This window comes from Macaca thibetana, chromosome 10 (genome assembly GCF_024542745.1).
Source record: "Macaca thibetana thibetana isolate TM-01 chromosome 10, ASM2454274v1, whole genome shotgun sequence".
NCBI lineage: Eukaryota > Metazoa > Chordata > Mammalia > Primates > Cercopithecidae > Macaca > Macaca thibetana.
Window position 1 is genome coordinate 874,293 of NC_065587.1, and position 25,000 is coordinate 899,292.

A 25,000-nucleotide genomic window follows, 5' to 3' on the forward strand; every position below is an offset into this window, starting at 1 on the left:
GCCCCGGGTCAGCGTCCGCGGGGAAGCCGGGGGCGGGGCGTGCATGTCCAACCCCGCCTCCCGCGCCCCGCCCCTTGCGCGCAGCCCGCGGCGGCCATGTTTACTCAGGGCACAGAGGGTCCTCGCGGCCGCAGCGGCCAGGGTTGCGGTGGCCACTTTAGATTCGGGCAAAGGCTTCGCTCTGTTCTGTTTCCGCCGTCCCGCTTCCTGCCGAGGCCGGCCTAGGCAGCCGCGTTCCGAAGGACGCCGCCGGCAGCTGCGGAGGTCAGTGCGCGCTGCCGCGACCGGGGCCCTCAGGCGGGCGCGCGGCGAGACCAGGGAGGAGGCGGGCGGGGGCGCGACCCGAGCTGGCGCTGGCGTTGGATTCCTGAGACCTCACCGCGTATGTCCACGCGTCACAGCCCGGTGCTCCTGGGGCTGCACCCCTCACTTGGGGCCGGGCTCCTCACCTGGGGCCGAACCTGTCACCCGGGGGCTGGACCCCTCACCTGAGGCCGGGCTCCTCACCTGGGGCTGGACCTGTTACCTGGGGGCCGGGCCTCTCACCTGGAGCTGGACTTGTCACCTGGGGGCTGGACCCCTCACCTGGGACTGGGCTCCCCACCTGGGGCCGGACCTCTCACCTGGGGCTGGACCCCTCACCTGGGGTCGGGCTCCCCACCTGGGGTCGGACTCCCCACCTGGGGCTGGACCTCTCACCCGGAGGCTGGACCTCTCACCTGGGGCTGGACCCCTCACCTGGGGTCGGGCTCCCCACCTGGGGCTGGACCTCTCACCCGGGGGTCGGACCTCTCACCCGGAGGCTGGACCTCTCACCTGGGGCTGGACCTCCCACCTGGGGGATGGGTTTTTCACCTGGGGGCTGGACTTTCCACCTGGGGCTGGGGTCCACTCAGTGTCTTTGGGGGCTGGGGATCTGCATTTCTACAGGCGCTTGAGGTGATGAACACTCGCTAATGTTCAGGAACCCCTGGTTTAAATTAGGGGAAATGTGCAGTGTCTGGATTTCACAGAACTCCTGTCTGGAAGGAAGGAGTGCAGATAACATGGCTTTTTCTGGTCTTTGATGGGCAGCAGCTGTGATTTGCATCAGATCATTTGTGTTTCCTGCTGAGAGGCTAATGATTATTATTAGCAATAGTAACATCTGGGCCAGGCGCAGTGGCTCATGCCTGTAATCCCAGCAATTTGGGAGGCTAAGGTGGCCGGATCACCTGAGGTTAGGAGTTCGAGACCAGCCTGGCCAATGTGGTGAAACCCTGTCTCTACTAAAAAAAATACAAAAATTAGCCGGGCGTGGTGGCACATGCCTGTAATCCCAGCTACTCTGGAGGCTGAGCCAGGAGAATCACTTGAAGCCAGAAATTGGAGGTTGCATTGAACGAGATCATGACACTGCACTCCAGCCTGGGCAACAAGAGTGAAACTCCGTCTCAATTAAAAAAAAAAAAAAAAAAAAGGTAACATCTGATTTGACCAATTTCTTTTCTTTTCTTTCTTCTTTTTTTTTTTTTTTCTTTGAGACGGAGCCTCACTCTGCCACCCAGGCTGGAGTGCAGTGGTGCAATCTCGGCTCGCTGCAACCTCTGCTTCCCAGGTTCCAGTGATTCTCCTGCCTCAGCCTCCTAAGTAGCTGGGATTACAGGCACCCACCACCAGGCCCGGCTAATTTTTGTGTTTTTAGTAGAGACAGGGTTTCACCATGTTGGCCAGGCTGGTCTCGAACTCCTGACCTCAAGCAATCCGCCTGCCTCAGCCTCCCAAAGTGCTAGGATTACAGGTGTGAGCCACCATGCCTGGCCTGATTTGATCAACTTCAGTAGAGGCCTTAAAATCTGGATTGATGGGGCAAGAGAGCCATTGCAGGTCATTCCCTAATCTGAAATGCCATTGTTCTGTAAACCACCATTTTAAAGTGTCATAGCCAGCTGGGCGTGGTGGCTCACACCTGTAATCCCAGCACTTTGGGAGGCCAAGGTGGGCGGATCACTAGGTCAGGAGATCGTGACCATCCTGTCTAACACGGTGAAACCCTGTCTCTACTAAAAAATACAAAAAAATTAGCCAGGCATGGTAGTGGGCGCCTGTAGTCCCAGCTACTCAGTAGGCTGAGGCAGGAGAATGACATGAATCCGGGAAGCGGAGCTTGCAGTGAGCTGAAATCGCGCCACTGCACTCCAGCCTGGGCGATAGAGCGAGACTCCGTCTCACAAAAAGTAGAAAATAAATAAAAAATAAAATGTCATGGCCTGGGCCTGTTTTAACCTGTAGGTGCTCCCGAGGCACCTGTCACTTAGATTAGCCACAGCTGCTGACCAGCTGCCGAGCAGAGTGGACTAGTGCAGGACAGCGTCCACTCACCCTCGCCCAGTGGGGGGGTTGGTCATGGTTTTCACGCTTGCCAGTGTCGACTTGGTCTTTCCATGTTTCTGGCAGAGAATCTAGACTCACCCTTGGTCTTCTCATGCCTTCGAAAGTTGAAATCAAAGCACGAACATATTTTTTGTTGGAGATGGAGTCTCACTCAGTCGCCAGGCTGGAGTGCAGTGGCGCAATCTCCGCTCACTACAACCTCTGCCTCCCAGGTTCAAGCAATACTCCTGCCTCAGCCTCCTGAGTAGCTGGGACCACAGGCGCACGCCACCACGCCTGGCTAATTTTTTGTATTTTTAGTAGAGACGGGGTTTCACCATGTTAGCCAGGATGGTCTCGATCTCCTGACCTTGTGATCCGCCTGCCTCGGCCTCCCAAAGTGCTGGGATTACAGGAATGAGCCACCGCTCCCGGCCGCTGGAACATATTTGTAATAAGCACGTGGGCTGGTGTGATGAGATCCCTGTGTAAGAGTTTTTACCTATTTCTTCTTCGGCAGCCTTGTTGAGTGCCTACTGTGCGGCAGGCTCTGCTGATTCAGCGGTGAGTCCACCAAACAAGCCCTGCCCACAGGATGAGTCTAGCAGGAGAGGTGGCAGAGAGGCAGCCTTCAGGCCACAGAGGCTGGCCTCTTTCCCACCAGTGCAGTGCTGAGGCTGCACTGGTGGGAAAAATAATCCAGCATCAAAAACCCCCCACCGTCATAAAGCTTGTGTCTTAGCAAGTGGGAGACAGCTGAGTGGTGCTCCCTCATCTGGTGGACAGTGACTCTTAACCTAGTTCTTCAGCCTTTCTCTTTGTTTGATACCAAGTTTATTTTTTTAAGTTTTTTATTATTTATTTATTTTCTTTTTTATTTCTGAGGCAGAGTCCTGCTCTGTGGCCCAGACTGGATTTCAGTGGCACAATCTTGGCTCACTGCAGCCTCTGCCTCCCGGACTCAAGCGATTCTCCTGCCTCAGCCTCCAGAGTAGCTGGGATTATAGGCACGCGCTACCACGCCCAGCTAATTTTCGTATTTTTAGTAGAGACAGAGTTTCACCATGTTGGCCAGGATGGTCTTGATCTCCTGACCTCGTGATCTGCCCACCTCAGCCTCCCAAAGGGCTGGGATTACAGGAATGAGCCACCACACCTGGCCCCAGGTTTTTATATTTGGCAAAGGAAAGAACTGCATACCATTTTAGTCATTGTAAAATTATTAAAACTTTCTTTTCTCTTTCTGTCCACTCCCTGCCCACCATACCAAATAGGGTTCCTCTTCCTTCTAATCTACAGATTTTCTTTTGGTTGCCATCATTGTAGACTTCTTAAGTCTCCATTTGATCAAAAGGTAGTTTTGGCTGGGCACGGTGGCCCATGCCTGTAATCCCAACGCTTCAGGAGGCCAAGGTGGGAAGATTGCTTGAAGCCAGGAATTCCATACCAGCCTGGGCTACAAAGCAAGACCCTGTCTTTATAAAAAATAAGAAAACTTAGCTGAGTGTGGTGACCCACACCTGTAGCTGCAACTACTCAGGAGGCTGGGGCAAAAGGATCCCAGGAGTCTGAGGCTACAGTGAGCCACGATCACGCCACTGCACTCCAGCTTGGGAGACAGAGTGAGACGCTGTCTCTTAAAAAAAAAAATTTTTTTTTAAGTAGTTTTAACAAACGATAAGCGCTGGGGCTCTCTCTCCCTTTGCTTCTGGCTCTTCTGGTTTGGACTGAATAAAATCAAACGTGTTTTAAAAGAATCCAGAAACGTGAAGAATTTGCCCGCTTCCCTCCCTCGGCCTTTCACGTGTAGCAGCTGGACGTGTTGCTGGCCTCTCAGGAAGCTGTGTGCCATAGGCCCCTGCAGTTGTCCTGTTAGTATTTGGGGGACCCATTGCCAGTCTCCCCAGGCTCACACACAGGCTCATGGCCGGTGCGGTGCCACCTTTGGGAAAGCCTGCCATGGCTTCTCCCAGCCCCTAGGGTGGGGTTCGGTGCAGGCATCCACAGCCGCATCTCGGCATCCACAGCCACATCCCGGCATCCACAGCCGCATCCCGCCATTCCTGGGAGTAGGGGCTTTGCTGACCACTTGAGCCCTGTGTCCCGGCAGCTGTACTGCGTTCAGCCTCCCACCCCCCTGGGGCCCCCGTCTGCCACCCTCCAGCTTTGTGCCTCCCACTCAGCTAACCAGCCCCCGTCAGCCTCCCATTCCGTCTTCCTCAGCCAGTTCCCTCGGGGCCGAGCCTGGGTTTTGCTGACTCTCCTGCCTGATTTAGACCGGAGGGCAGGGGCCATTTACCAACCTCCGTTGCCCTGGTGGCCCAGGCCTGCTCGGACTCAAGGTTCTGCTGCTGAGGTCCTTCTCCCCCAAAAAACATGCACAGAGCTGAAAGTGTCAGATCACTGGTTGCAATATGAAAGCTTCTCAAGTGTGATTTTTTTCCCCGAACTTTCCATCTTTATGCGTTTTCAGATTTGTGGTAATGCAACTAAGACAGTAGTTCAGAGAATTCCTGCTAACTCTTTACCCAGATCTCACAAACGAGCACAAGCATGACTTTCAAAACTCAGGAATCTGTTTTCACTTTTCCAGCATGCATGGAGTGGCAGTACTAACGGCTGGTGTCTCGCACCCTGCCCTGTGAAGGTACGTGAAACTGAAAGCCTGGAATGGCTGGAAAGGGGTCATCAGGCAGGCGTCCCCTGCTGCTGGGGTTGCTGGTGGCCGTAGCCACTGTCCACCTGGTCACCTGTCCCTACACCAAAGTGGAGGAGAGCTTCAACCTGCAGGCCACACATGACCTGCTGTACCACTGGCGAGACCTGGAACAGGTGAGGGGCCCCTGCTGTCCTTGGGGAAAACCTCATGTTACCAGCTGGCAGGGCCCCGGTGCACTGACCTGCCCTTCTCCTCGCAGTACGACCATCTCGAGTTCCCCGGAGTCGTCCCCAGGACGTTCCTCGGGCCAGTGGTGATCGCGGCATTCTCCAGCCCCGCCGTTTACGTGCTTTCGCTGTTAGAAATGTCCAAGTTTTACTCTCAGCTAATAGGTAAGGGGGTCTTCAACAAAGGAGGAGGGAGTGAAGACCATGGTGCAGGTTTTACTCTCAGCTAGTAGGTAAGAGAGTCTTCAACAAAGGAGGAGGGAGTGAGGGATCATGGTGTCATCAGGTGACCTCAGCGAGGCCGCGGTCCCCCCGCCCAGGAACGCTGTCTGTTACAGTCTTGCCTGCCCTCGATCACCGTGGCATGGCGGCTCAGAGCAGGCACTCAGGTCAGGCTGGGACATCTGAGCCAGCCCCTCTGTGCCTCCACACTCTTGACTGGGAAATGAGGGATGACGGCACTCACTCCCCAGGGCAGGTACAAGAGAAGTGCCGTGTGTCTGTGACGCAGCTCTCCTGAGCCTGCTGCTCCCGCCTCACCTGGCGAACCCCAATGGGGTCAACAGCCTTTATTCCTGCAGAAACAGCACCATTTGCCTTGGGGAACGTTACAAACAGAAACCTCGCATTCCCAGAGGCCGCCACTGCAGGGCCCATGTGCAAATCCTGGGTCTTTCTCTGTGCCCACATGAGGACTAAAAAAAAAACAATTTTAGGACATTTTGTACATATTACATATTGTTCTGAAAACCGATTTTTTTTTTTTTTTTTTTTTTTTTGAGACAGGGCCTTGCTGTGTCACCCAGGCTGGAGTGCAGTGGTGCAATCATAGCTCACTGCAGCTTTGAACTCCTGGGCTCAAGTGATCATCCCACCTCAGCCTCCCACAGGCGTGAGCCACCATGTCCAGTCACACAACCTGAGTTTTTAAAGTCAGCAATCACCACTTTTTCATTTCGGTACATTTTTATTGATTTAATACCCAGACATGCTTGCAGTGAGTCTGTCCAGCCTGCATGGAGAGCGTTAAGAAGCAGCACATTCCTGGGGAAGCAGCAGTTCTGCTTCTTGAAGGGCAGATTGGGAATGGAAACCCACCATGGCATGGGGACAGCTGGACAAGCCGTGCGTGTCCTGTGGAGGCATCAGGGAGCCCCAGATGGGGAGGAGTTGGGGGGCCATGAGCCAGGGAAAGGAAGTCCACAGGCAATCCCAGGGCTGAGTCCACATTCCCCTGGAAGCTTCTGCGTATTCCAGGGGTGGCAGCAAGAGGCCGGGAGGTTGGGCAGAGCTGGGCAGACTCCGGCTGGACAGAAACTCGGAGGGCTGCAGCTTCAGCCAGTGAACGGGAGCCCACCCTGGGTCCTTCCTGATCCCACTAAGATGACCTGGAATTGCTAGTGCCCCGCCCCCGCCAGCCCCTGCCACAGGCCAAAATCCTTCCTCTCTGGATGAAGAGCACGTCATCCTGGGACTGAAGGTCATCCTGGGGCCGAGGCTGATCCTGGGGCCGAGGCTGATCCTGGAGCTGAGGCTGCCCTTGTTGGGCACGGCATTGAGATTGCTGGGCATTTGGGAAGATGGAAAACCAAGAGAAGAGACGCAGGGGATGGACCTGATGGGAAAAAGGGGAAGTGGGGCTTTGCTGGGGTCTGTGAATTGTTTAAAAGCCCAGGGGGAATTCCAGCACCAAAAATGCAGCAGCTGGAGCCAGACCCACTCCTGGGTATCAGGGAAAAATGTCCTGTTGAGACATTCAGGCCAGATGCGGTGACTCACGCCTGTAATCCCAGAACTTCGGGATGCCGAGGCAGGGGCATCACCTGAGGTCAGGAGTTTGAGACCATCCTGGCCAACATGGGGAAACATTGTCTCTACTAAAAATACAAAAATTAGCTGGGCATGGCAGCGTGTGCCTGTAATCCCAGCTACTCGGGAGGCTGAAGTAGCAGAATTGCTTGAACCCGGAAGGCAGAGGTTGCAGTGAGCCGAGATTGTGCCACTGCACTCCAGCCTGAGCAACAGAGGGAAGCTCTGTCCTTAAAAAGAAAAAAGAAAAAAAAAAAAAAAAGACATTTGCAGTCTGAATCCAGCAATCAGTGAAAAGAAAATGCCCGGTGTGCTTACGGGGTGTTCTGGGAACAGCAGGTCCAGCGCTCAGACGTCTGTGGCCCCCTTGCAATGCCTGCGTATCTCAGCCTGTTGGCCCCCACAGCTGCCTGGACCCAGTTGCCTCTCACATGGGGGCTTCGAAGTCCCTCTGGCCTTCCGGAAAGGTGGCGAGAGATACCCAGGAGTTCATTTTTCTTCCTGTTTTCAGCCTCTCTTGGCAGCGGCTGACAGGCCAGTCCACGGTGAGGATGTGTGGTCGGCTGGGTACTGTCCTGGGCACACCTGCCCCCTCACCGCCTCCTCCTCAGACCACCAGCCCAGAGGTGGCTCCCGCTGTTGAATGGGGAGAGGGGTCCTGACCCCCTTCCTGCCTGGGAGCCTGTGTTCCCGCCACGTCCCACCTCCTCACGGCTGCTGGTTAGAGCAAGGTCTGAGCCCGGCCCTTGCAAACGTTGCCCCTGGAGATGCCACAGCCCGATGGGGTCTCTGGTTTAGTGTGGGGCTCAGCTTGTAGCACCCCCAAGTTCCTCCCTCATGCTTCAGAGAGCAGCCCCCACAAGAGCCCTCGTGGCACCAGGCTTGGGCGTTTCAGTTCCCGACAGGAGCGCAGGGGGCCTGGGGCCAGACGTCTGTCTTAGACATGGAGACAATGCCCTCAAGGCTGCTTTGCCTGACATGGCCGTCAGCTGGCGTTGCAGCAACATAGAAAAATCCATATAGAAAGATATGTGTAGAAGGATCCACATAGGAGGACTCACGTAGGAGGACCCACTGGATGCTCCTCCGCGACAGGCTCACGTGCTGTCACTGTCTTTGTTTAGTTAGAGGAGTGCTCGGACTCGGCGTGATTTTTGGACTCTGGACGTTACAAAAGGAAGTGAGACGGCAGTTTGGGGCCATGGTGGCCACCATGTTCTGCTGGGTGACGGCCGTGCAGTTCCACCTGATGTTCTACTGCACGCGGACACTGCCCAACGTGCTGGCCCTGCCTGTAGGTACGTAGCTGCCGGCTGTGCCTGCACGCCCACGGTGCTGGGCAGGGGCTCCCCTGAGTCAGGGGCTCCCCGGCTGATGACAGCGCCTCCCTTGTGATGGCCACTCCCCGCTGGGCTCCTCAGGATGGTCCGTGACCTGAAACCGGGCTCTTTGTTTTCCCTGCTGGGTTGGGATGCACTTCCTAGCCAACAGCGTGGGTGCGGGGGGCGGCTCTGAGCAGTTTGTTTTCTGGGATATTTGTGTGACTTTTATGATAAGAAAAGGAACAGCTGCTGGTTAGAGCAAGGTCCCTTCGCTTCCCAGGGTGTTTTCTGGGCCAGGTGGGCCCTGTGTCTGATGGGCACCCTCCCGCGCTGTCTTGCAGTCCTGCTGGCCCTGGCAGCCTGGCTGCGGCACGAGTGGGCCCGCTTCATCTGGCTGTCAGCCTTCACCATCATCGTGTTCAGGGCGGAGCTGTGCCTGTTCCTGGGCCTCCTGCTGCTGCTGGCCTTGAGCAACCGAAAGATTTCTGTAGTCAGAGCCCTTCGCCACGCCATCCCGGCGGGGATCCTCTGTTTAGGTAAGTCAGTCGCTGCGGGATGCTTCTAACTGGATTTTGTTTTGCCTTGTTTTACAAAGGTCAAGAGAAATTTGGGACGTTTTCATCCCCATGAAATAAAATGACTCTAACTTTAGCAGTGTTAAAACATTTCAGTCCTAAGCCTCCTGCCCGGGGTCTCCAGGGGGCCCCACTCTGCACCTTGGGAGCCCCCGTGCACTGGTCTGTGCCTTGTCCTTGGGCTGGGGGAGTCCACAAGAGCAGAGCGTGGCTTGTCCCTGCGCCAGGCGGTGGTTCTGGGCAGTGGTGTCCTCAACACAGCTGGCGTCTTTTTTCTATTCTTTGTTTTAGAGAGAGCTTGCTCTGTCACCCAGGATGGAGTGCAGTGGCGTGATCGTGGTCCATTGCAACCTCCAACTCCTAGGCTCCAGCAATCTTCCCACCCAGCCCAACCTCTTTGCTTTGAAAGCAGCTTGTAGTTTCTGTAGTGATGGGGGCTGCACTGTGGCGGGATGTTTACTGATGGCTGTGTTTGCAAGTAAGAAACTATTTTATTTTATCAGGACTGACGGTTGCCGTGGACTCTTATTTTTGGCGGCAGCTCACGTGGCCAGAAGGAAAGGTGTTTTGGTACAACACTGTCCTGAACAAAAGCGCCAACTGGGGGGTATCCTTCAGTGTCCGTGCAGGAGGGCGATGGGTGGGACCCCCAGCCACACCTCCTGGGCCTCCTTGGGTGGTGGAAGCAGCTGCTTCTCCCTTCTGTGCAGCCTGGCCGCAGGGTCAGGATGGAGCCCCTCCCTCCCACTTGCTCCTGGGAAATGCTGACCATGGGCGGTGAGGTCCGGGCTTCCCTCTCTCAGTCCTGTGGAAACAGCCCCGCCCCAGATTAACCCAGCCTCTCTTCTGCTCCTTGGACAATCTGCCCTTTTTTTTTTTTTCTTTTTTTTGAGACCGAGTCTGGCTCTGTCGCCCAGGCTGGAGTACAGTGGTGTGATCTCAGCTCACTGCAGCCTCTGCATCCCTGGTTCAAGCAATTCTCTTGCCTCAGCCTCACGAGTAGCTGGGACTATAGGCGCGCGCCAGCATGCCTGGCTAATTTTTGTATTTTTAGTAGAGATGGGGTTTTACCATGTTGGTCAGGCTGGTCTTGAACTTCTGACCTCAAGTGATCTGCCCACCTCGGCCTCCCAAAGTGCTGGGATTACAGGTGTGAACCACCACACCTGGCCTGGACAATCTGCATTTAAAAAGCACTTTCTTAGGAAGTATGTCAAATGTACATGCGTAGATGGAATAGTATAACAAATCCCCAACATGTGTGTCACCCGTGACCATCTGTTTTTGTTTGTTTGTTTGTTTTTTGAGACAGAGTCTCACCCTGTTGCCAGGTTGGAGTGCAATGGCACGATCTCGGCTCACTGCAACCTCCAACTCCCTGGTTCAAGTGATTCTCCTGCCTCAGCCTCCTGAGTAGCTGGGATTACAGGCACTTGCCACCACGCCTAGCTAATTTTTGTATTTGTATCGGAGATGGGGTTTAACCATGTTGGCCAGGATGGTCTTGATTCCTTGACCTCGTGATCCGCCCACCTTGGCCTCCCAAAGTGCTGGGATTACATACGTGAGCCACTGCGCCTGGCTGACCATCTGTTTTTAACAGTGAAGAAAAGGGTGCAGAGACCGAACATCCTGCGGCCCTTTCTGCCTTGGTCCTGCCTGGAGGGGGCCCGAAGCCCAAGTGGTATGTGTGCACCCATGCCGTGGCCTGGGTGTATCTTTCAGGAGGGGGCCTGGGGTCTGAGTGGTGTCTGTGCACGCGAGCCATGGCCCAGGCTGCATCTCTCAGCACAACTGTCTTCAGGCATCTTCTCTGCCTTGACCCCGCCACCCAGCCCGTGGGCTCATGTGTGGACAGGTGCATGGCCTCCTTAACCCAGCCCGCAGACCTCCCCACTGCTGTGGTACTTCTACTCAGCCCTGCCCCGCGGCCTGGGCTGCAGCCTGCTCTTCGTCCCCCTGGGCTTGGTGGACAGAAGGACGCACGCACTGACGGTGCTGGCACTGGGTTTCGTGGCGCTCTACTCCCTCCTGCCGCACAAGGAGCTACGCTTCATCATCTATGCCTTCCCTGCTCTCAACATCACAGCTGCCAGAGGCTGCTCCTACCTGTGAGCACTCTTTTTGTGACATGCATTTTTAGTTTCATTGGAAACAGGTTCACTGATTTACTGTGTGGGGGGTGTATGTGTGTGTTTAAGTTTTGAAACAGGGTCTTGCTCTGTCACCCAGGCTAGAGTGCAGCAGAGCGATCATGGCTCACTGCACCCCTCAACTCCTAGGGAGTCAAGCCATCCTCCTGCCTCCTCTCAAAGTGCTGGGATTACAGGTGTGAGCCACCGGGGCGGTTTTTTTTTTTTTTTTTTTTTTTGAGACGGAGTCTTGCTCTGTCGCCCAGGCTGGAGTGCAGTGGCCGGATCTCAGCTCACTGCAAGCTCCGCCTACCGGGTTTACGCCATTCTCCTGCCTCAGCCTCCCGAGTAGCTGGGACTATCTCAGCTCACTGGCGCCCGCGCCACCTCGCCTGGCTAGTTTTTTTGTATTTTTAGTAGAGATGGGGTTTCACCATGTTAGCCAGGATGGTCTCGATCTCCTGACCTTGTGATCCGCCCGTCTCGGCCTCCCAAAGTGCTGGGATTACAGGCTTGAGCCACCGCGCCCGGCCTACCAACTATTTTTTAAGATAAACACAGGGCGTGTTGAATTAGGTGCTTATGTCAAAAGAGGGTGGCCCCAGTCCTCTCTCCTCCCTGAGGTCTGCATGGGATGGGCCGGCCTGGCGACCTGCTGACAGAGGGCTTTGCTCAGGTGGTCTCTGTCTTGGGTTAATTTGGTGACTGGTCTACATATGGTGATGCACCAGCGGTCCCCATCTCTGTCACAGGGGAGGGACACTCACACAGGTATCGACGGCAGAGGGCAGGGGCAGCCAGGCCTGGGAGGCTCTGAGGGCGACAGGTTAGGTGGAGGAAGGACGTTCATGGCCATCCTGACAGGGCCTCAGGGTTGAGGGCATTTGTCAAGGCAGGTCATCTGGCTGGAAGAGGGGGATGGTCAGGGAGGTGCCTGTGGCTGGGTACAGAGGGCCCAGTGTGGCCCAGGCTCGGGGTCCTGTGGAGGGTGGGCAGGCTTCCTGGGGGGAGGGACTGAAGGTAGCAGGTGATGGAGGTGGAGCTGGGAGCCTGCCAGGGCCTGGGGAGGGCACTGCCTGGGCTGAGGGTGGGGTGGTCTGAGTGCAGCTGCCACTCAGTGTCGCAAGCCTCAGGGAGCCAGGCGAGTCCATCACTGCTGGGCCCTGTGGGTGCTGGGGAAGGACCTAGGGCTCAGGTCCAGGAGAGTCTATCACTGCTGGCCCTGTGGGTGCTGGGGAAGGACCCGGGGCTGAGGCTGGCCAGCTCTGTGCCCATTCAGAGCTTGCTGCCTTGATGGGAACAGAAGGCCAACTCAGGCCACACTGGACATTGAGGGGTAAAAGGGCTGCGGGCCAGGAGGGCTGGGGCCTGAGGTGCTGAGAGGTGCCCACTCTGGCTGGAGAGGACGTCCCACAGCACGGTCCCTGATCCCAGGCAGCGGTCAGGTGCTTTCCGGTGACACCTGTTACAGGGGACGGGGTGGTGCCCCTCAGCTCCCACTGCTCTGCACTGCCCTTGGGCCTGGGAGCTCCTCTGGCTGCTGTGACTGTTCCTCGCTAGGGGTTCCTCCAGCTGCCGTGGCCGTGCCTCCGTGGAGCCCCTGGGAGCTCCTCCAGCTGCCATGGCTGTTCCTCACTGGGGGTTCCTCTGGCTGCATGGCCGTGCCCAGGCTGGGGGGCTCCTCCAGCTGCCGTGGCCATGCCTCCATGGGGCCCCTGGGGATTCCTCTGGCTGCCGTGGCCGTGCTGGTTTGGGGGCTCCTCCAGCTGCCATGGCCATGCCTGGGTTGGGGGCTTTTCCAGTTGCTGTAGCCATGCCTCAGTGGGGGCTCCTGGGAGCTCTGCCTCTGCTTTTCTGTGCCTTTGGCTCCCTCTCGTCCAAGGGGTCGGCTCAGGGCTAAAGGGGGAGCAGACCCCAGCCCGAGTCATGGAAAAGAGGGTGGGAAAGACGGGGAGAGTGGCGCAGATGTATTGTATTTGGTGACAGACTTTTCTAGCAGGGAAGAAGATCCAGTGTGAACTGGACCCAGCTCTGCTGAAACCAAAGGCAGGAGTGTCCGAGGCCTGGTGTGCTGGGCGTGAGGGCTGCTCCATGCAAGGGCCCCCGCTCTGCCAGTCGGCCTTATCCGGAGGAGGACAAACTTGGGGTGTCTAAATGAGGGGGTGCAGGGTAGAGCAAGTCCCCCTCCGAAGTCAGGTCCTCAGCCCGGTCACCCTGGGAGCAAGAGCAGGCCATCCCCCCCGGCGTCAGGGCCCAGGGCCTTGCCACAGTCCTGGGGGTGCAAGCTTTCCGCAGTGACTGCCTGCTCCAGCTCTGGGCGGGAACAAAGGGCGAACGCCCTGGCAGTGCTGAGCTCTTTGGGGCAGGCACTTAGGAGGCTGGGGTCATCCTAGGAGCGGCCTCGAGCTCAGGAACGGCCCCAGAGTTTGTTCACGGGTGCACTAGTCTGCTCTCGCACTGCTGTCAAGAAACACCGGAGACCGGATAATTTATAAAGAGGAGGCTTCATTGGCTCGCGGTTCCGCAGGCCGCACAGGATTGGCTGGCGGTTCCGCAGGCCGCACAGGATTGGCTGGCGGTTCCGCAGGCCGCACAGGATTGGCTGGCGGTTCCGTAGGCCATACAGGAAGTGTGATACTGGTGTCTGCAGCTTCCGGGGAGGCCTGGGGAAACTTTCCATCATGGAGGAAGGCCAAAGGGAAGCAGGCACGTTTTGTGTGGCCAGAGCAGGAGGAAGAGGGACAGGGGAGGCATCACCCATTTTCAAACAAGCAGACATCTCGAGAACTCACTCAGTATCAGGAGAACAGCATGGAGGGGATGGCACTAATCCATTCCTGAAGGCTCTACCTCCATGGCCCAGTCACCTCCCACCAGGCCCCACCTCCAGCATTGGGGATCACAGCTGGACATGAGATTTGGTGGGGACGCAGATCCAAACCATAGCAAAGGGCAGGGCATGCAGAGAAGAGGGCTCCGAGGAGCCTGGTGGGTTTGGAAGAGAGCGAGTCTTGATCAGGGGTTCATGGCGTTTAGACCAGGGTTGGCAAGCTTTTCCGTTAAGGACCAGCTAATAAGGAACCTCATCTTCGTGGGCCACGCAGTCTCTGGCAGCTGCTAACTCTGCCGTAGGAGTCTGAGATTGGCACAGTCGATTGTGAGAGAACTAGCGGCGCCCTGTGCCACAGAGGTCACTCACCTGCTGGAAGTGGGCTTGGCCACGCGGGTGACACTCTGACCTACACAGTCACTTGGGATTGTTTGAAAATATATTTTTAGGCTGGGCGTGGTGGCTCATGCCTGTCATCCCAGCACTTTGGAAGGCTGAGGCAGGCAGATCACGAGGTCAGGAGTTCAAGACTAGCCTGGCCAACATAGTGAAAGCCTATCTCTACTAAACATACAAAAATTAGCTGGGCATGGTGGCGGGCGGCTGAGGCAGGAGAATCACTTGAACCTGGCAGGCGGAGGTTGCAGTGAGCTGAGATCATGCCACTGCACTCCAGTCTGGGTGACACAGTGAGACTGTCTCAAAAAAAAAGAAAATATATTTTTAAAAATCTCATCTAGGCCGAGTGTGGTGGCTCACGCCTGTAATCTCAGCACTTTGAGAGGCTGAGACGGGCAGATCACGAGATCAGGAGATCGAGACCATCCTGGCTAACACGGTGAAACCCCGTCTCTATTAAAAATACAAAAAATTAGCCAGGCGTGGTGGTGGGTGCCTGTAGTCCCAGCTACTCTGGAGACTGAGGCAGGAGAATGGCATGAACCTTGGAGGCAGAGCTTGCAGTGAACCGAGATTATGCCGATGCACACCAGCCTGGGGGACAAAGTGAAAAAAAAAATCTAATCTAAAGTTTAATTTGGCATCTTAAGTAGAATTTCACAGACAATTCTTGAGGCAGTATCTTAACTACTTTTACCGGTTAATCTGTTTATTTGGTGGTGAACTCTTTGTTATGACTTGGAGAAGTTGAACAGCAGGTTATGCTCCTACTATGTTTTGTAGATAGATTAACTTTATTGTCACCACGTTCTGCCTATGATGTGTAACCATTCTTTTCTCAGGCTGAATAACTATAAAAAGTCTTGGCTGTACAAAGCGGGGTCTCTGCTTGTGATCGGACACCTCGTGGTGAATGCCGCCTACTCAGCCACGGCCCTGTACGTGTCACATTTCAACTACCCGGGTGGCGTCGCGATGCAGAGGCTGCACCAGCTGGTGCCCCCCCAGACAGGTGGGTACTGGAGGCGCTGCCTGGGGACCATGTGGCTCCGACCGCAGGGCTGGGCTCTCACGGCAGGCCTGGTTTTCCTAGACGTCCTTCTGCACATTGACGTGGCAGCCGCCCAGACAGGCGTGTCTCGGTTTCTCGAAGTCAACAGTGCCTGGAGGTAGGAGTCACACATAGCACGACCCTCCTGGAAGCCATGTGAGGGCCCCTTGGCACCCGGGGTGGGGGATGGGGCGATTTGGGGCCCTGGGCAGGACCACTGGCTCTCATCCCACAGGTATGACAAGAGGGAGGATGTGCAGCCCGGGGCGGGCATGCTGGCGTACACACACATCCTCATGGAGGCGGCCCCTGGGCTCCTGGCCCTCTACAGGGACACACACTGGGTCCTGGCCAGCATCGTGGGCACCACAGGTGTGAGTCTGAACCTGACCCAACTGCCCCCCTTCAACGTCCACCTGCAGACAAAACTGGTGCTTCTGGAGAGGCTCCCCCGGCCGTCCTGAGGGGGACCAAGCAGCCCCCAGCAGCCACAGGCCTTCCAGGAGCTGAGTGTTCTGGCACAATTCCAGCACAATTATGACAATTCAGACAAGCAAGTCAAAGGACTGTGCACCTGCCTCTCACAGACACCAGAGCAGGGCCAGGGCCTCCTCCACAGCCTCACCTGGGGCTCGCAGCACCAGAGAACAAGGGGCCCAGGTCTTGTTGGCACCCCGGGAACCACTGCCCAGGGTGATGGTGGCATGCTCAGGGCTGGTGGGCGACAGTCATCTGTCATCCAGACCGGGTGCCATTCATGACTAATGAGGAGCAGCGGGCTCACCTGGGCACCTGTCTGCCCAGAGGCCACGTGTGTCGTGGCGTGCCCACCCGGGGGGAGCAGTAGTTTGGCAGCACCCCACGCCTGCTGCCAGAGGGCCTCTTGGGGCACCTAAGACAGCACCCCCTCTCAGGGGAGACCATGGTGGCCCCTGCCGCCCCCCTGACCTGCTGCCACCACTGCAACTTTTTTATTCACAGGCATCCCATCTCCATCACAGATAAAATTTTAGGAGATAAACACATTCAAAAAGGAATGAGAGAAAAAGAGTAAGACAATAAATGTTGATTGGAACCTCTCAAGATTACAGAAAATAATGAGAATGAACTTTTAAAAATGTTTCCTATGTGATAGCTTACCACAGGTGACTATTCCAGGTGTTATGGTAAAGGGACAGCTTGGTGCTGTCAGCTTCACTGACCATGCATTTATAAAGCTCCAAAGTACATGTGATGCTGCTGGGCACTGGAGACAGGGGACTAGGTGCTGCTGCACATATATGCACACATACCACACACATGCACACACAATGCACATGTGCACACACCATGCATACACACTACACACATGCACACAACATGCATACACACTACACACATGCACACACCATGCAGACACACTACACATGTATACACACACAATGCACATGCGCACACACCTTGCATACACACTACACACACATGCACACACTGCACACGTGCACACCATGCATACACACCACACATGCACACACACTGCACATATGTACACACCATGCATACACACTACACATGCACACACACTGCACATATGTACACACCATGCATACACACTACACACACATGCACACATACAATGCACACGTGCACACACCATGCGTACACACAACACATGCACACACAATGCACATGTGCACACACCATGCATACTATACATGCATGCACACACTACACACATGCACACACTGCATGTGTGCACACACTACACACATGCACACAGTGCACAGGTTCACACACCATGCGTACACACCACACATGCACACACAATGCACATGTGCACACACCATGCGTACACACTACACACATGCACACATACAGTGCACAGGTGCACACCATGCATACACCACACATGCACACACAATGCACATGTGCACACACCATGTGTACACATTACACACGCACACATACAGTGCACAGGTGCACGCCATGTGTACACACTACACTCACATGCACACATACAGTGCACATGCACACACCATGCGTACACACCACACATGCACACACAATGCACATGTGCACACACCATGTGTACACACTACACACGCACACATACAGTGCACAGGTGCACACCATGCATACACACCACACATGCACACACAATGCACATGTGCACACACCATGCGTACACACTACACACACATGCACACAGTGCACAGGTTCACACACCATGCATACACACTACACATGCACACACAATGCACACGTGCACACACCATACATACACCACACACGCACACGTACCATGCATACACACATGCATACACCATGCATACACACCACACACGTGCACACCCCCATACATACACACCACACATGCATGCACACACCACACATGTGTGTACACACACGTGCATAAAGACATTTCTTCCTGAGCTCTGAGAACTTGCGGCTGTTGGCCCAGGTACCCTGGGGCTGCCTGTCCACCTGATGCCTCCTGGTTTTCCCATTGCATCTGGCGAACATCTATGCAGACACTTCCTGACTCCCACAGAGGCCAGATGGTGAGGACTGGAGAGCAGGCTTCCCGGCCCCAGCATCCCACAGACATGGGCTCCCTCCCCCATCCATTCATCTGTGTGTCTCAGGTATTCAGTGGTTATCCATGCTCGTTCTCTTTTATCACTGGCCACATGGGGATTGCCTCCCGACTTCAGTGGTCTGTGAGTTGCTCCTGTCTTTAATTATCCTGGTGTTCAAAGTGTACGAGATTTGCTGGTGGGAACCCTACCACGCTCTGCCTGTGCGCCGCGCCTCTCCTTCAAGCACCTCCTCATGACCAGGCATGGCAGGGCATTGCTCTTTGGGGCTTGGCTCCCTTTGGTGGGGAACAGGGTTAGAGACCAGGATCTAGACACGAGGTGTGCTCGATGCCACAGGGTGCCTGAGCTTTAGGCCCTTTCTGTGGACAGCTAGGGAGAACAGACGTGCCGACATGCAGACATACAGGTACATATGTAATATGCCTGTACAGATCTGAAACAGCTCAGAGCCGTGCGCGGATTCTGTCCCACCTTGCACGGTTCTCCCCCGCCCCCATCTCCACCCTGAGGACCCTGGCTCCCAGCAGCAGCAGCATCCTCAGGCATCTGCTGGGGGGTCCGGCGTCCTCAGGCATCTGCTGGGGGGTCCGGTGTCCTCAGGCATCTGCTGGGGGGTCCGGCGTCCTCAGGCCTCTGCTGGGGGGTCCGGCGTCCTCAGGCCTCTGCTGGGGGGTCCAGCGCACGCCTGCTCGAGAGCTCCAGCGCAGCTTTGCCACAGGATTGCAAAAACAAACCCACCATGAAGAGGTCGGGATTGTGTGGAGTTCACTCCCTGCCCACAACTGCAGGTGCCGTAAGTGCTGTGCTCATGAGTTCCTTGGATAGGCTTCTCCACCATCAGTGTTGTGGTGCCTTCATTGGAAATACAGCTGGGTTCATTCTTCCCGTTTGCTTTCAGTCTTGTGCCTCCCACCACACCCCACGCCCTGTCCTGTTAGGTTTGTAGAGTGTGACCATCCTTCTAGATGTCAAAACTGCCCCTAAAGACAGATGCAGGGAGCCCTCCCGTACCTCCTCCTCACTGTTTGGTATTGAGCATAGTTGTCTCCTGGTTTTCTCGTGTGTTTTATTTTGTAAAGATGAACGTATACACATGTATTCCTCTTTCTTAGATGGAGCATTCTTTTTTTTTTTTTTTTTTTTTTGAGATGGAGTCTCGCTCTGTCGCCAAGGCTGGAGTGCAGTGACCGGATCTCAGCTCACTGCAAGCTCCGCCCCCCGGGTTCACGCCATTCTCCTGCCTCAGCCTCCCGAGTAGCTGGGACTACAGGCGCCCGCCACCTCGCCCAGCTAGTTTTTTTGTATTTTTTTAGTAGAGACGGGTGTTTCACTGTGTTAGCCAGGATGGTCTCGATCTCCTGACCTTGTGATCTGCCTGTCTCGGCCTCCCAAAGTGCTGGGATTACAGGCTTGAGCCACCGCGCCCGGCCCAGACGGAGCATTCTTTATATGCTCTTCTGCACTCTGGCTTTTTGGTTTGGTTTCAGAGACAGGGTCTTGCTCTGTTACCCAGGCTAGAGTGCAGTGGTGCAATCATAGCTCACTGTAGCCTCCATCTCCTGGGCTCAAGCCATCCTCCCATCTCAGCCTCCCGAGTAGCTGGGACTACAGGTGTGTGCCACCAAGCCCAGCTAATTTTTTTAAAGTTTTTGTTGTAGAGATGGGGTCTCGCTATGTTGCCCAGGATGGTCTTGAACTCCAAGCTTCCAGCAATCCCCCTGCCTTGGCTTCCTAAAGTGCTGGGATGACAGGCGTGAGCTTCCAGCCACACATTGTTTTTTTCACATAACACTCTCTCCTGGAAACCATGGTGTCGACGCAAGGATTTCCCTCACTGTCTTTTAGAACCACGTGGCTGGCGCTCTGCCATGTGACGGGCTGCAGTTCCCTCAGCTGCTGTCCTCTCTATAGTCGGTCAGGTTATTCCCGATATTTTGTAAATTCAGATAATGCTGCCATGAATAACCGAGTGCCTTTGTACTTTCAGATTGTTCGAGGTGTGTCTTTAGGGTGAATTCCCGCGTGTGGCAGCGCTGGGCCGCGGGGTGACTGTGCGTTGGTTGCATTGGGTATTGCCACGTTCCCTCCACAGGGTGGTCCTATTTTGCAACCCCACAGGGCCAAGTTTTTTTAATTGGCCAGTCTGAGGGGTGAGTGGTGGTTCAGTGTCGTTTCAAACATTTTTCTTTTTTTCTTTTTGTTTGAGACGGAGTCTTGCTTTGTCACCCAGGCTGGAGTGCAGTAGTGCGATCTTGGCTCACTGCAACCTCCGCCTCCCAGGCTCAAGTGATTCCTCTGCCTTAACCTCCCAAGTAGCTGGGACTACAGGGGCGCACCACCACGTCCAGCTCATTTTTTTGTATTTTTAGTAGAGACAGGATTTCACCATATTGGTCAGGCGGTCTCAAACTCCTGACCATGTGATCCACCCACCTCGGCCTCCCAAAGTGCTGGGATTACAGGTGTGAGCCACCACGCCCAGCCTTGATCATTTTTCTTATGAGTGAAGTTGAATGTCTTTTCATAGACTAATTTTTTGGTGTTTTTTTTTTTAGAGATGGGGTCTCACTGTGTTGCCCAGGCTAGTCTCCAACTCCTGGGCTCAAGTAATCCACCTGCCTTGGCCTTCCAAAGTGCTGGGATTACAGGTGTGAGCCACCGTGCCTGGCTGGGGTTAATTTTTTAATATGATGTGAGGTATGGATCAATTTTTTTTTTTTTTTTTTTTGTCTATGGATATCCAGTTGTTCTAGCCCCATTTGTTGAAAACGTTATCCTCAGTGGTGCACGCCTGTAGTTCCAGCTACTAGAGAGGCTGAGGCAGGAGGATCCCTTGAGCCCAGGGGGTTGAGACTGCAGTGAGCTGTGATTGCACCACTGTGCTCCAGCCTGGGTTACAGAGAGAGACCCCTATCTCTTAAGAAAAGAAAGAAAATACTATCTTTTCACCACTGAATTGCCTTTGCACTTTTCTCAAAAATCAATTCACTCGGCCAGGCGTGGTGGTTCACGCCTGTAATCCCAGCACTTTGGGAGGCTGAGCTGGGCGGATCACGAGGTCAGGAGTTCAAGACCAGCCTGGCCAATATGGTGAAACCTCATCTCTACTAAAAATACAAAAATTAGCTGGGCATGGTGGCAGGCCTCTGTAATCCCAGGTACTTGGGAGTCTGAGGCAAGAGAATCGCTTAAACCTGGGAGGCGGAGGTTGCAGCGAGCCGAGATCGTGTCGTTGCACTTCAGCCTAGGTGACAAGAGCAAAACTCCATCTCAAAAAAAAAAAAAAAATCAATTGACTCAAGAGAATAAGAAGACAAACCACAAACTGGGAGGAAATGTTTGATATTTGTGAAAGACATATCTGATAAAGAACTGGGTCAGGTGCGGTGGTTCACGCCTGCAATCCCAGCACTTTGGGAGGCTGAGGAAGGAAGATCGCTTGAGCCTAGGAGTTCTAAAATCAGCCTGGGCAATATAGTGATACTCCGTCTCTACAAAGAACAACAACAAAAAATTCATTCAGGTGGGATGGTGCATGCCTGTAGTCCCGGCTACTTGGGAGGCAGAGGCAGGAGGGATTGCTTGAGCCCAGGAGGTGAAGGCTGGGCAACAGAGTGAGACCCTGTCACACAAAAGAAAGAAAGAAAGAACTGGTATCCAATATATACAAAGGACTCTTAAAACTCAAAAAATAAGAAAACAATGTGATTGAGGCTGGGCGCAGTGGCTCACATCTGTAATCCCAGCACTTTGGGAGGCCAAGGCAGGCAGATCACGAGGTCAAGAGATTGAGACCATCCTGGCTAACATGGTGAAACCATGTCTGCACTAAAAAAATTACAAAGAATTATCCGGGCATGGTGGCATGCACCTGTCGTCTCAGCTAGTTGGGAGGCTGAGGCAAGAGAATAGTGTGAACCCGGGAGGCAGAGCTTGCAGTGAGCTGAGATCGCGCCATGGCACTCCAGCCTTGGCGACAGAGCAAGACTCCGTCTCAAAAAAAAGAGAAAAAAAAAGAAAACATGGGCAAAAGATCTGAACAGACCCCTCACTAAAGATACGCAGATGGCAACTGAGCATATACAAAAATGCTCCTCATTATATGGTCATTAGGGAATTGCAAATTAAAACAAAAATGAGACACCACTATGCACTTGTTAGGACAGACAAAATCCAAAATGGATAATGCCAAGTGCTGGTGGGGATGTGGAGCAACAGGAACTCATTCATTGCTGGTGTGAATGCTAACCGGTGTGGCTGCTTTGGAAGACAGTTCAGCAACTTCGTACAGAACTAAGCATAGTCTTACCCTGTGATCCAGCAATCAAGCTCCTCAGTATCTATGCAAAGGAGTTGAAAACTATGTCCACACAAAAGCTTGTACAGGGATGTTTATAGCAGCTGTATTCATAATTGCCAAACCTTGACAGCAGCCAAGATGCCCTTCAGTAGGTGAATGGGTAAACCGTGGCATATCTGTTATTCAGTACTGAAAAGAAGTGAATGACTAGCCCATGGAAAGACATGAGGGAATCTTAAATGCATATTACTGAGTGAAGCCAGTCTGAAAAGGCTACATAGTATATGATTCCAACTATTTGACATCCTGGAAAAGGAAAAATTACGGAGACATAAAAGACTGGGGTTGGCAGGGAGGATAGGATGAGTAGGTGGAGCATTGAGGAATTTGTGTGTGTGTGTGTGTGACGGAGTCTCACTCTGTCACCCACAGTCGAGTGCCGTGGTGCGATCTCGGCTCACTGCAAGTTCCACGTCCCAGGTTCACACCATTCTCCTGCCTCAGCCTCCCGAGTAGCTGGGACTACAGGCGCCCGCCACCACGCCTGGCTAATTTTTTGTATTTTTGGTAGAGACGGGGTTTCACCGTGTTAGCCAGGATGGTCTCCATCTCCTGACCTCGTGATCTGCCCGCCTTAGCCTCCCAAAGTGCTGGGATTACAGGTGTGAGCCACCGCGCCTGGCAGAGGATTTTAAGAGCAGAGAAACTCCTCTGCAAGATACCGTTAATGGGCTAGGTGCGGTGGTTCACACCTGTAATCTCAGCACTTCAGGAGGCTGAAGCAGGCAGATGACCTGAGGTTAAGAGTTTGAGACTATCCTGGCCAACATGACAAGACCTTGTCTCTACTAAAAATACAAAAATTAGCCAGGCATGGTGGCATGTCTGTAATCTCAGCTACTCGGGAGGCTGAGGCAAAAGAATTGCTTGAACCCAGGAAGCGGAGATTGCAGTGAGCCGAGATCAAGCCACTGCACTCCAGCCTGGGCAACAAGAGCCAAACTCCATCTCAAAAAATAATAATAATAATAAATAATAATATTACTATAATGGTGGATACATGTCATTGAACATTTGTTAAAAACCATAGGCCGGGCGTGGTAGCTCATGCCTATAATCCCAGCACTTTGGGAGGCCAAGGTGGGCAGATCACCTGCAGTTGGGAGTTTGAGTCCAGCCTGACCAACATGGAGAAACCTCGTCTCTACTAAAAATACAAAACTAGCTGGGCGTGGTGGTGGATGCCTGTAATCCCAGCTACTCAGGAGGCTGAGGCAGGAGAATCGCTTGAACCCAGGAGGCAGAGGTTGTGGTGAGCCGAGATTGCAGCACGGCACTCCAGCCTAGGCAACAAGAGCGAGACTCCCTCTCAAAAAAAAAAAAAAAAAAAAAAAAGAAAAGAAAAAAAAGAAATACGGAGACACGTGTGTGTGTACCAAGAGTCCTGAGGGGCAGCAACAGTTATACCAGCACCCAGAGCTCGGCCTCTGGACACCATGCTTCAGGGAAGGGAAGGAGGGCTCCTTGGAGAAAGGAAGATTCTGCAATTCCAGGGCAAGGGCAGAGAAGACGGAGGATGAGCGTGGGGGATCTTTTCCCCCAGAAAAGAAGGAAATGTTACGAATGATGACGACCTATCGAAATGACACGGAAGGCAGACGGAGGCCTCCCCCGCCCAAATCTGGAGGACCGGGCAAAACGACAGAACTGTTCATTCGTAAGTAATACAGGAAGCCCTGAGTCCACACCGATAGGAATCAGTAAATACGAAGTCTCTGGAGGGATGATGTGTACACTGCCTCAGAGCCTCCACACACAGTTTTTAGTGGAAAATAACTTCCCAGTGAGAAGCCTGGCAGACGCGGCCTTCACCAAGGGAACACGGTGGTTACAGCAGACGGCAACCCTGGCATAACACAGAGGAGAATGCAGTCCCTTTGGTGACGTTCTGCCAACACGCATGCCCCAGTCTAACTGTGAGGTGACTCCCCTCTTCTCAGCACGAGCGCCAAGCTCACGGAAACCAGGGGGGCGCTGGAAACCAAGGACACATGTCCACTAATGAGACACAAGCTTCGGAACTGAGGCTGTGCTAGAAGCCTGTGGCCAGGGCAGCCCATGCCATAGGCTCTGTGGACCAGGGCCTGGGACGGTCGGGATGTGCCGGCCTGGCCCTCTGCTGGGGGAGGTAGAAGTGCCCACATCCCGCAGCGGCGCCCCCTGGGTCCAGGGCCTGGGTGTTTCTGCCCCTTGGGCGTCTGAGGCTCCCCCACCCCTCCTCCTTCCTCTCCAAACTCCTCTCGCCCTCCTAACTCTGCCCCGGCGTCCGCTGGCATGACGCAGGTGCCCAGGTGCGGAGGACTCGGGCCGTGGGCATCAGGTTGGCTACTTTCCAATGGCTCCAGGGAAAAAGGTGATTTGTATTGTGCTTTCAACGTTCCTACAAGATAGAGATAAATATAAAATTATTTTTAAAAGCTAGTTTGAATATATATTTTATTAAAACTAGCTGCAGATGGGCATTTCCATTAAAATAGCCTGAACACAATGGCTCTTTTAAAATGAAAAGATGGCGATCAGGGGTCCTGGCGGCAGCGCTCACCCTCCTGGCGCTGCACCGTTCTTAACTCCTTGCTGTCTGGTCGGTTTCCGATGCTTTTGAGCTGCCTCCTCCTGGGGACAGGTCCTAATGACTTGCTCCCGCGAGTGCCACTTTGTGGAGCTTGGTATTAAAACTGGACAGTGCATTACTGAAGCATCCATAT

The 25,000-nt window shown here is 54.2% G+C and overlaps 2 protein-coding genes across 2 annotated transcripts; both read left to right on the forward strand.

Moving 5' to 3' along the window:
- The first annotated feature begins 71 nt into the window (after positions 1–71).
- Positions 72–23,651, forward strand: ALG12 (ALG12 alpha-1,6-mannosyltransferase). Its single transcript, XM_050745831.1, has 10 exons — positions 72–264; positions 4,946–5,184; positions 5,271–5,403; positions 8,172–8,345; positions 8,711–8,905; positions 9,448–9,551; positions 10,832–11,055; positions 15,148–15,317; positions 15,399–15,474; positions 15,592–23,651. The coding sequence occupies exons 2-10, from the start codon at positions 5,023–5,025 to the stop codon at positions 15,818–15,820; spliced, it is 1,467 nt and encodes a 488-aa protein (XP_050601788.1). The 5' UTR covers positions 72–264; positions 4,946–5,022; the 3' UTR covers positions 15,821–23,651.
- On the forward strand, positions 16,590–23,651 carry LOC126929464 (histidine-rich glycoprotein-like). Its single transcript, XM_050745847.1, has 2 exons — positions 16,590–17,220; positions 17,458–23,651. The coding sequence occupies exons 1-2, from the start codon at positions 16,590–16,592 to the stop codon at positions 17,772–17,774; spliced, it is 948 nt and encodes a 315-aa protein (XP_050601804.1). The 3' UTR covers positions 17,775–23,651.
- Positions 23,652–25,000: the final 1,349 nt, after the last annotated feature.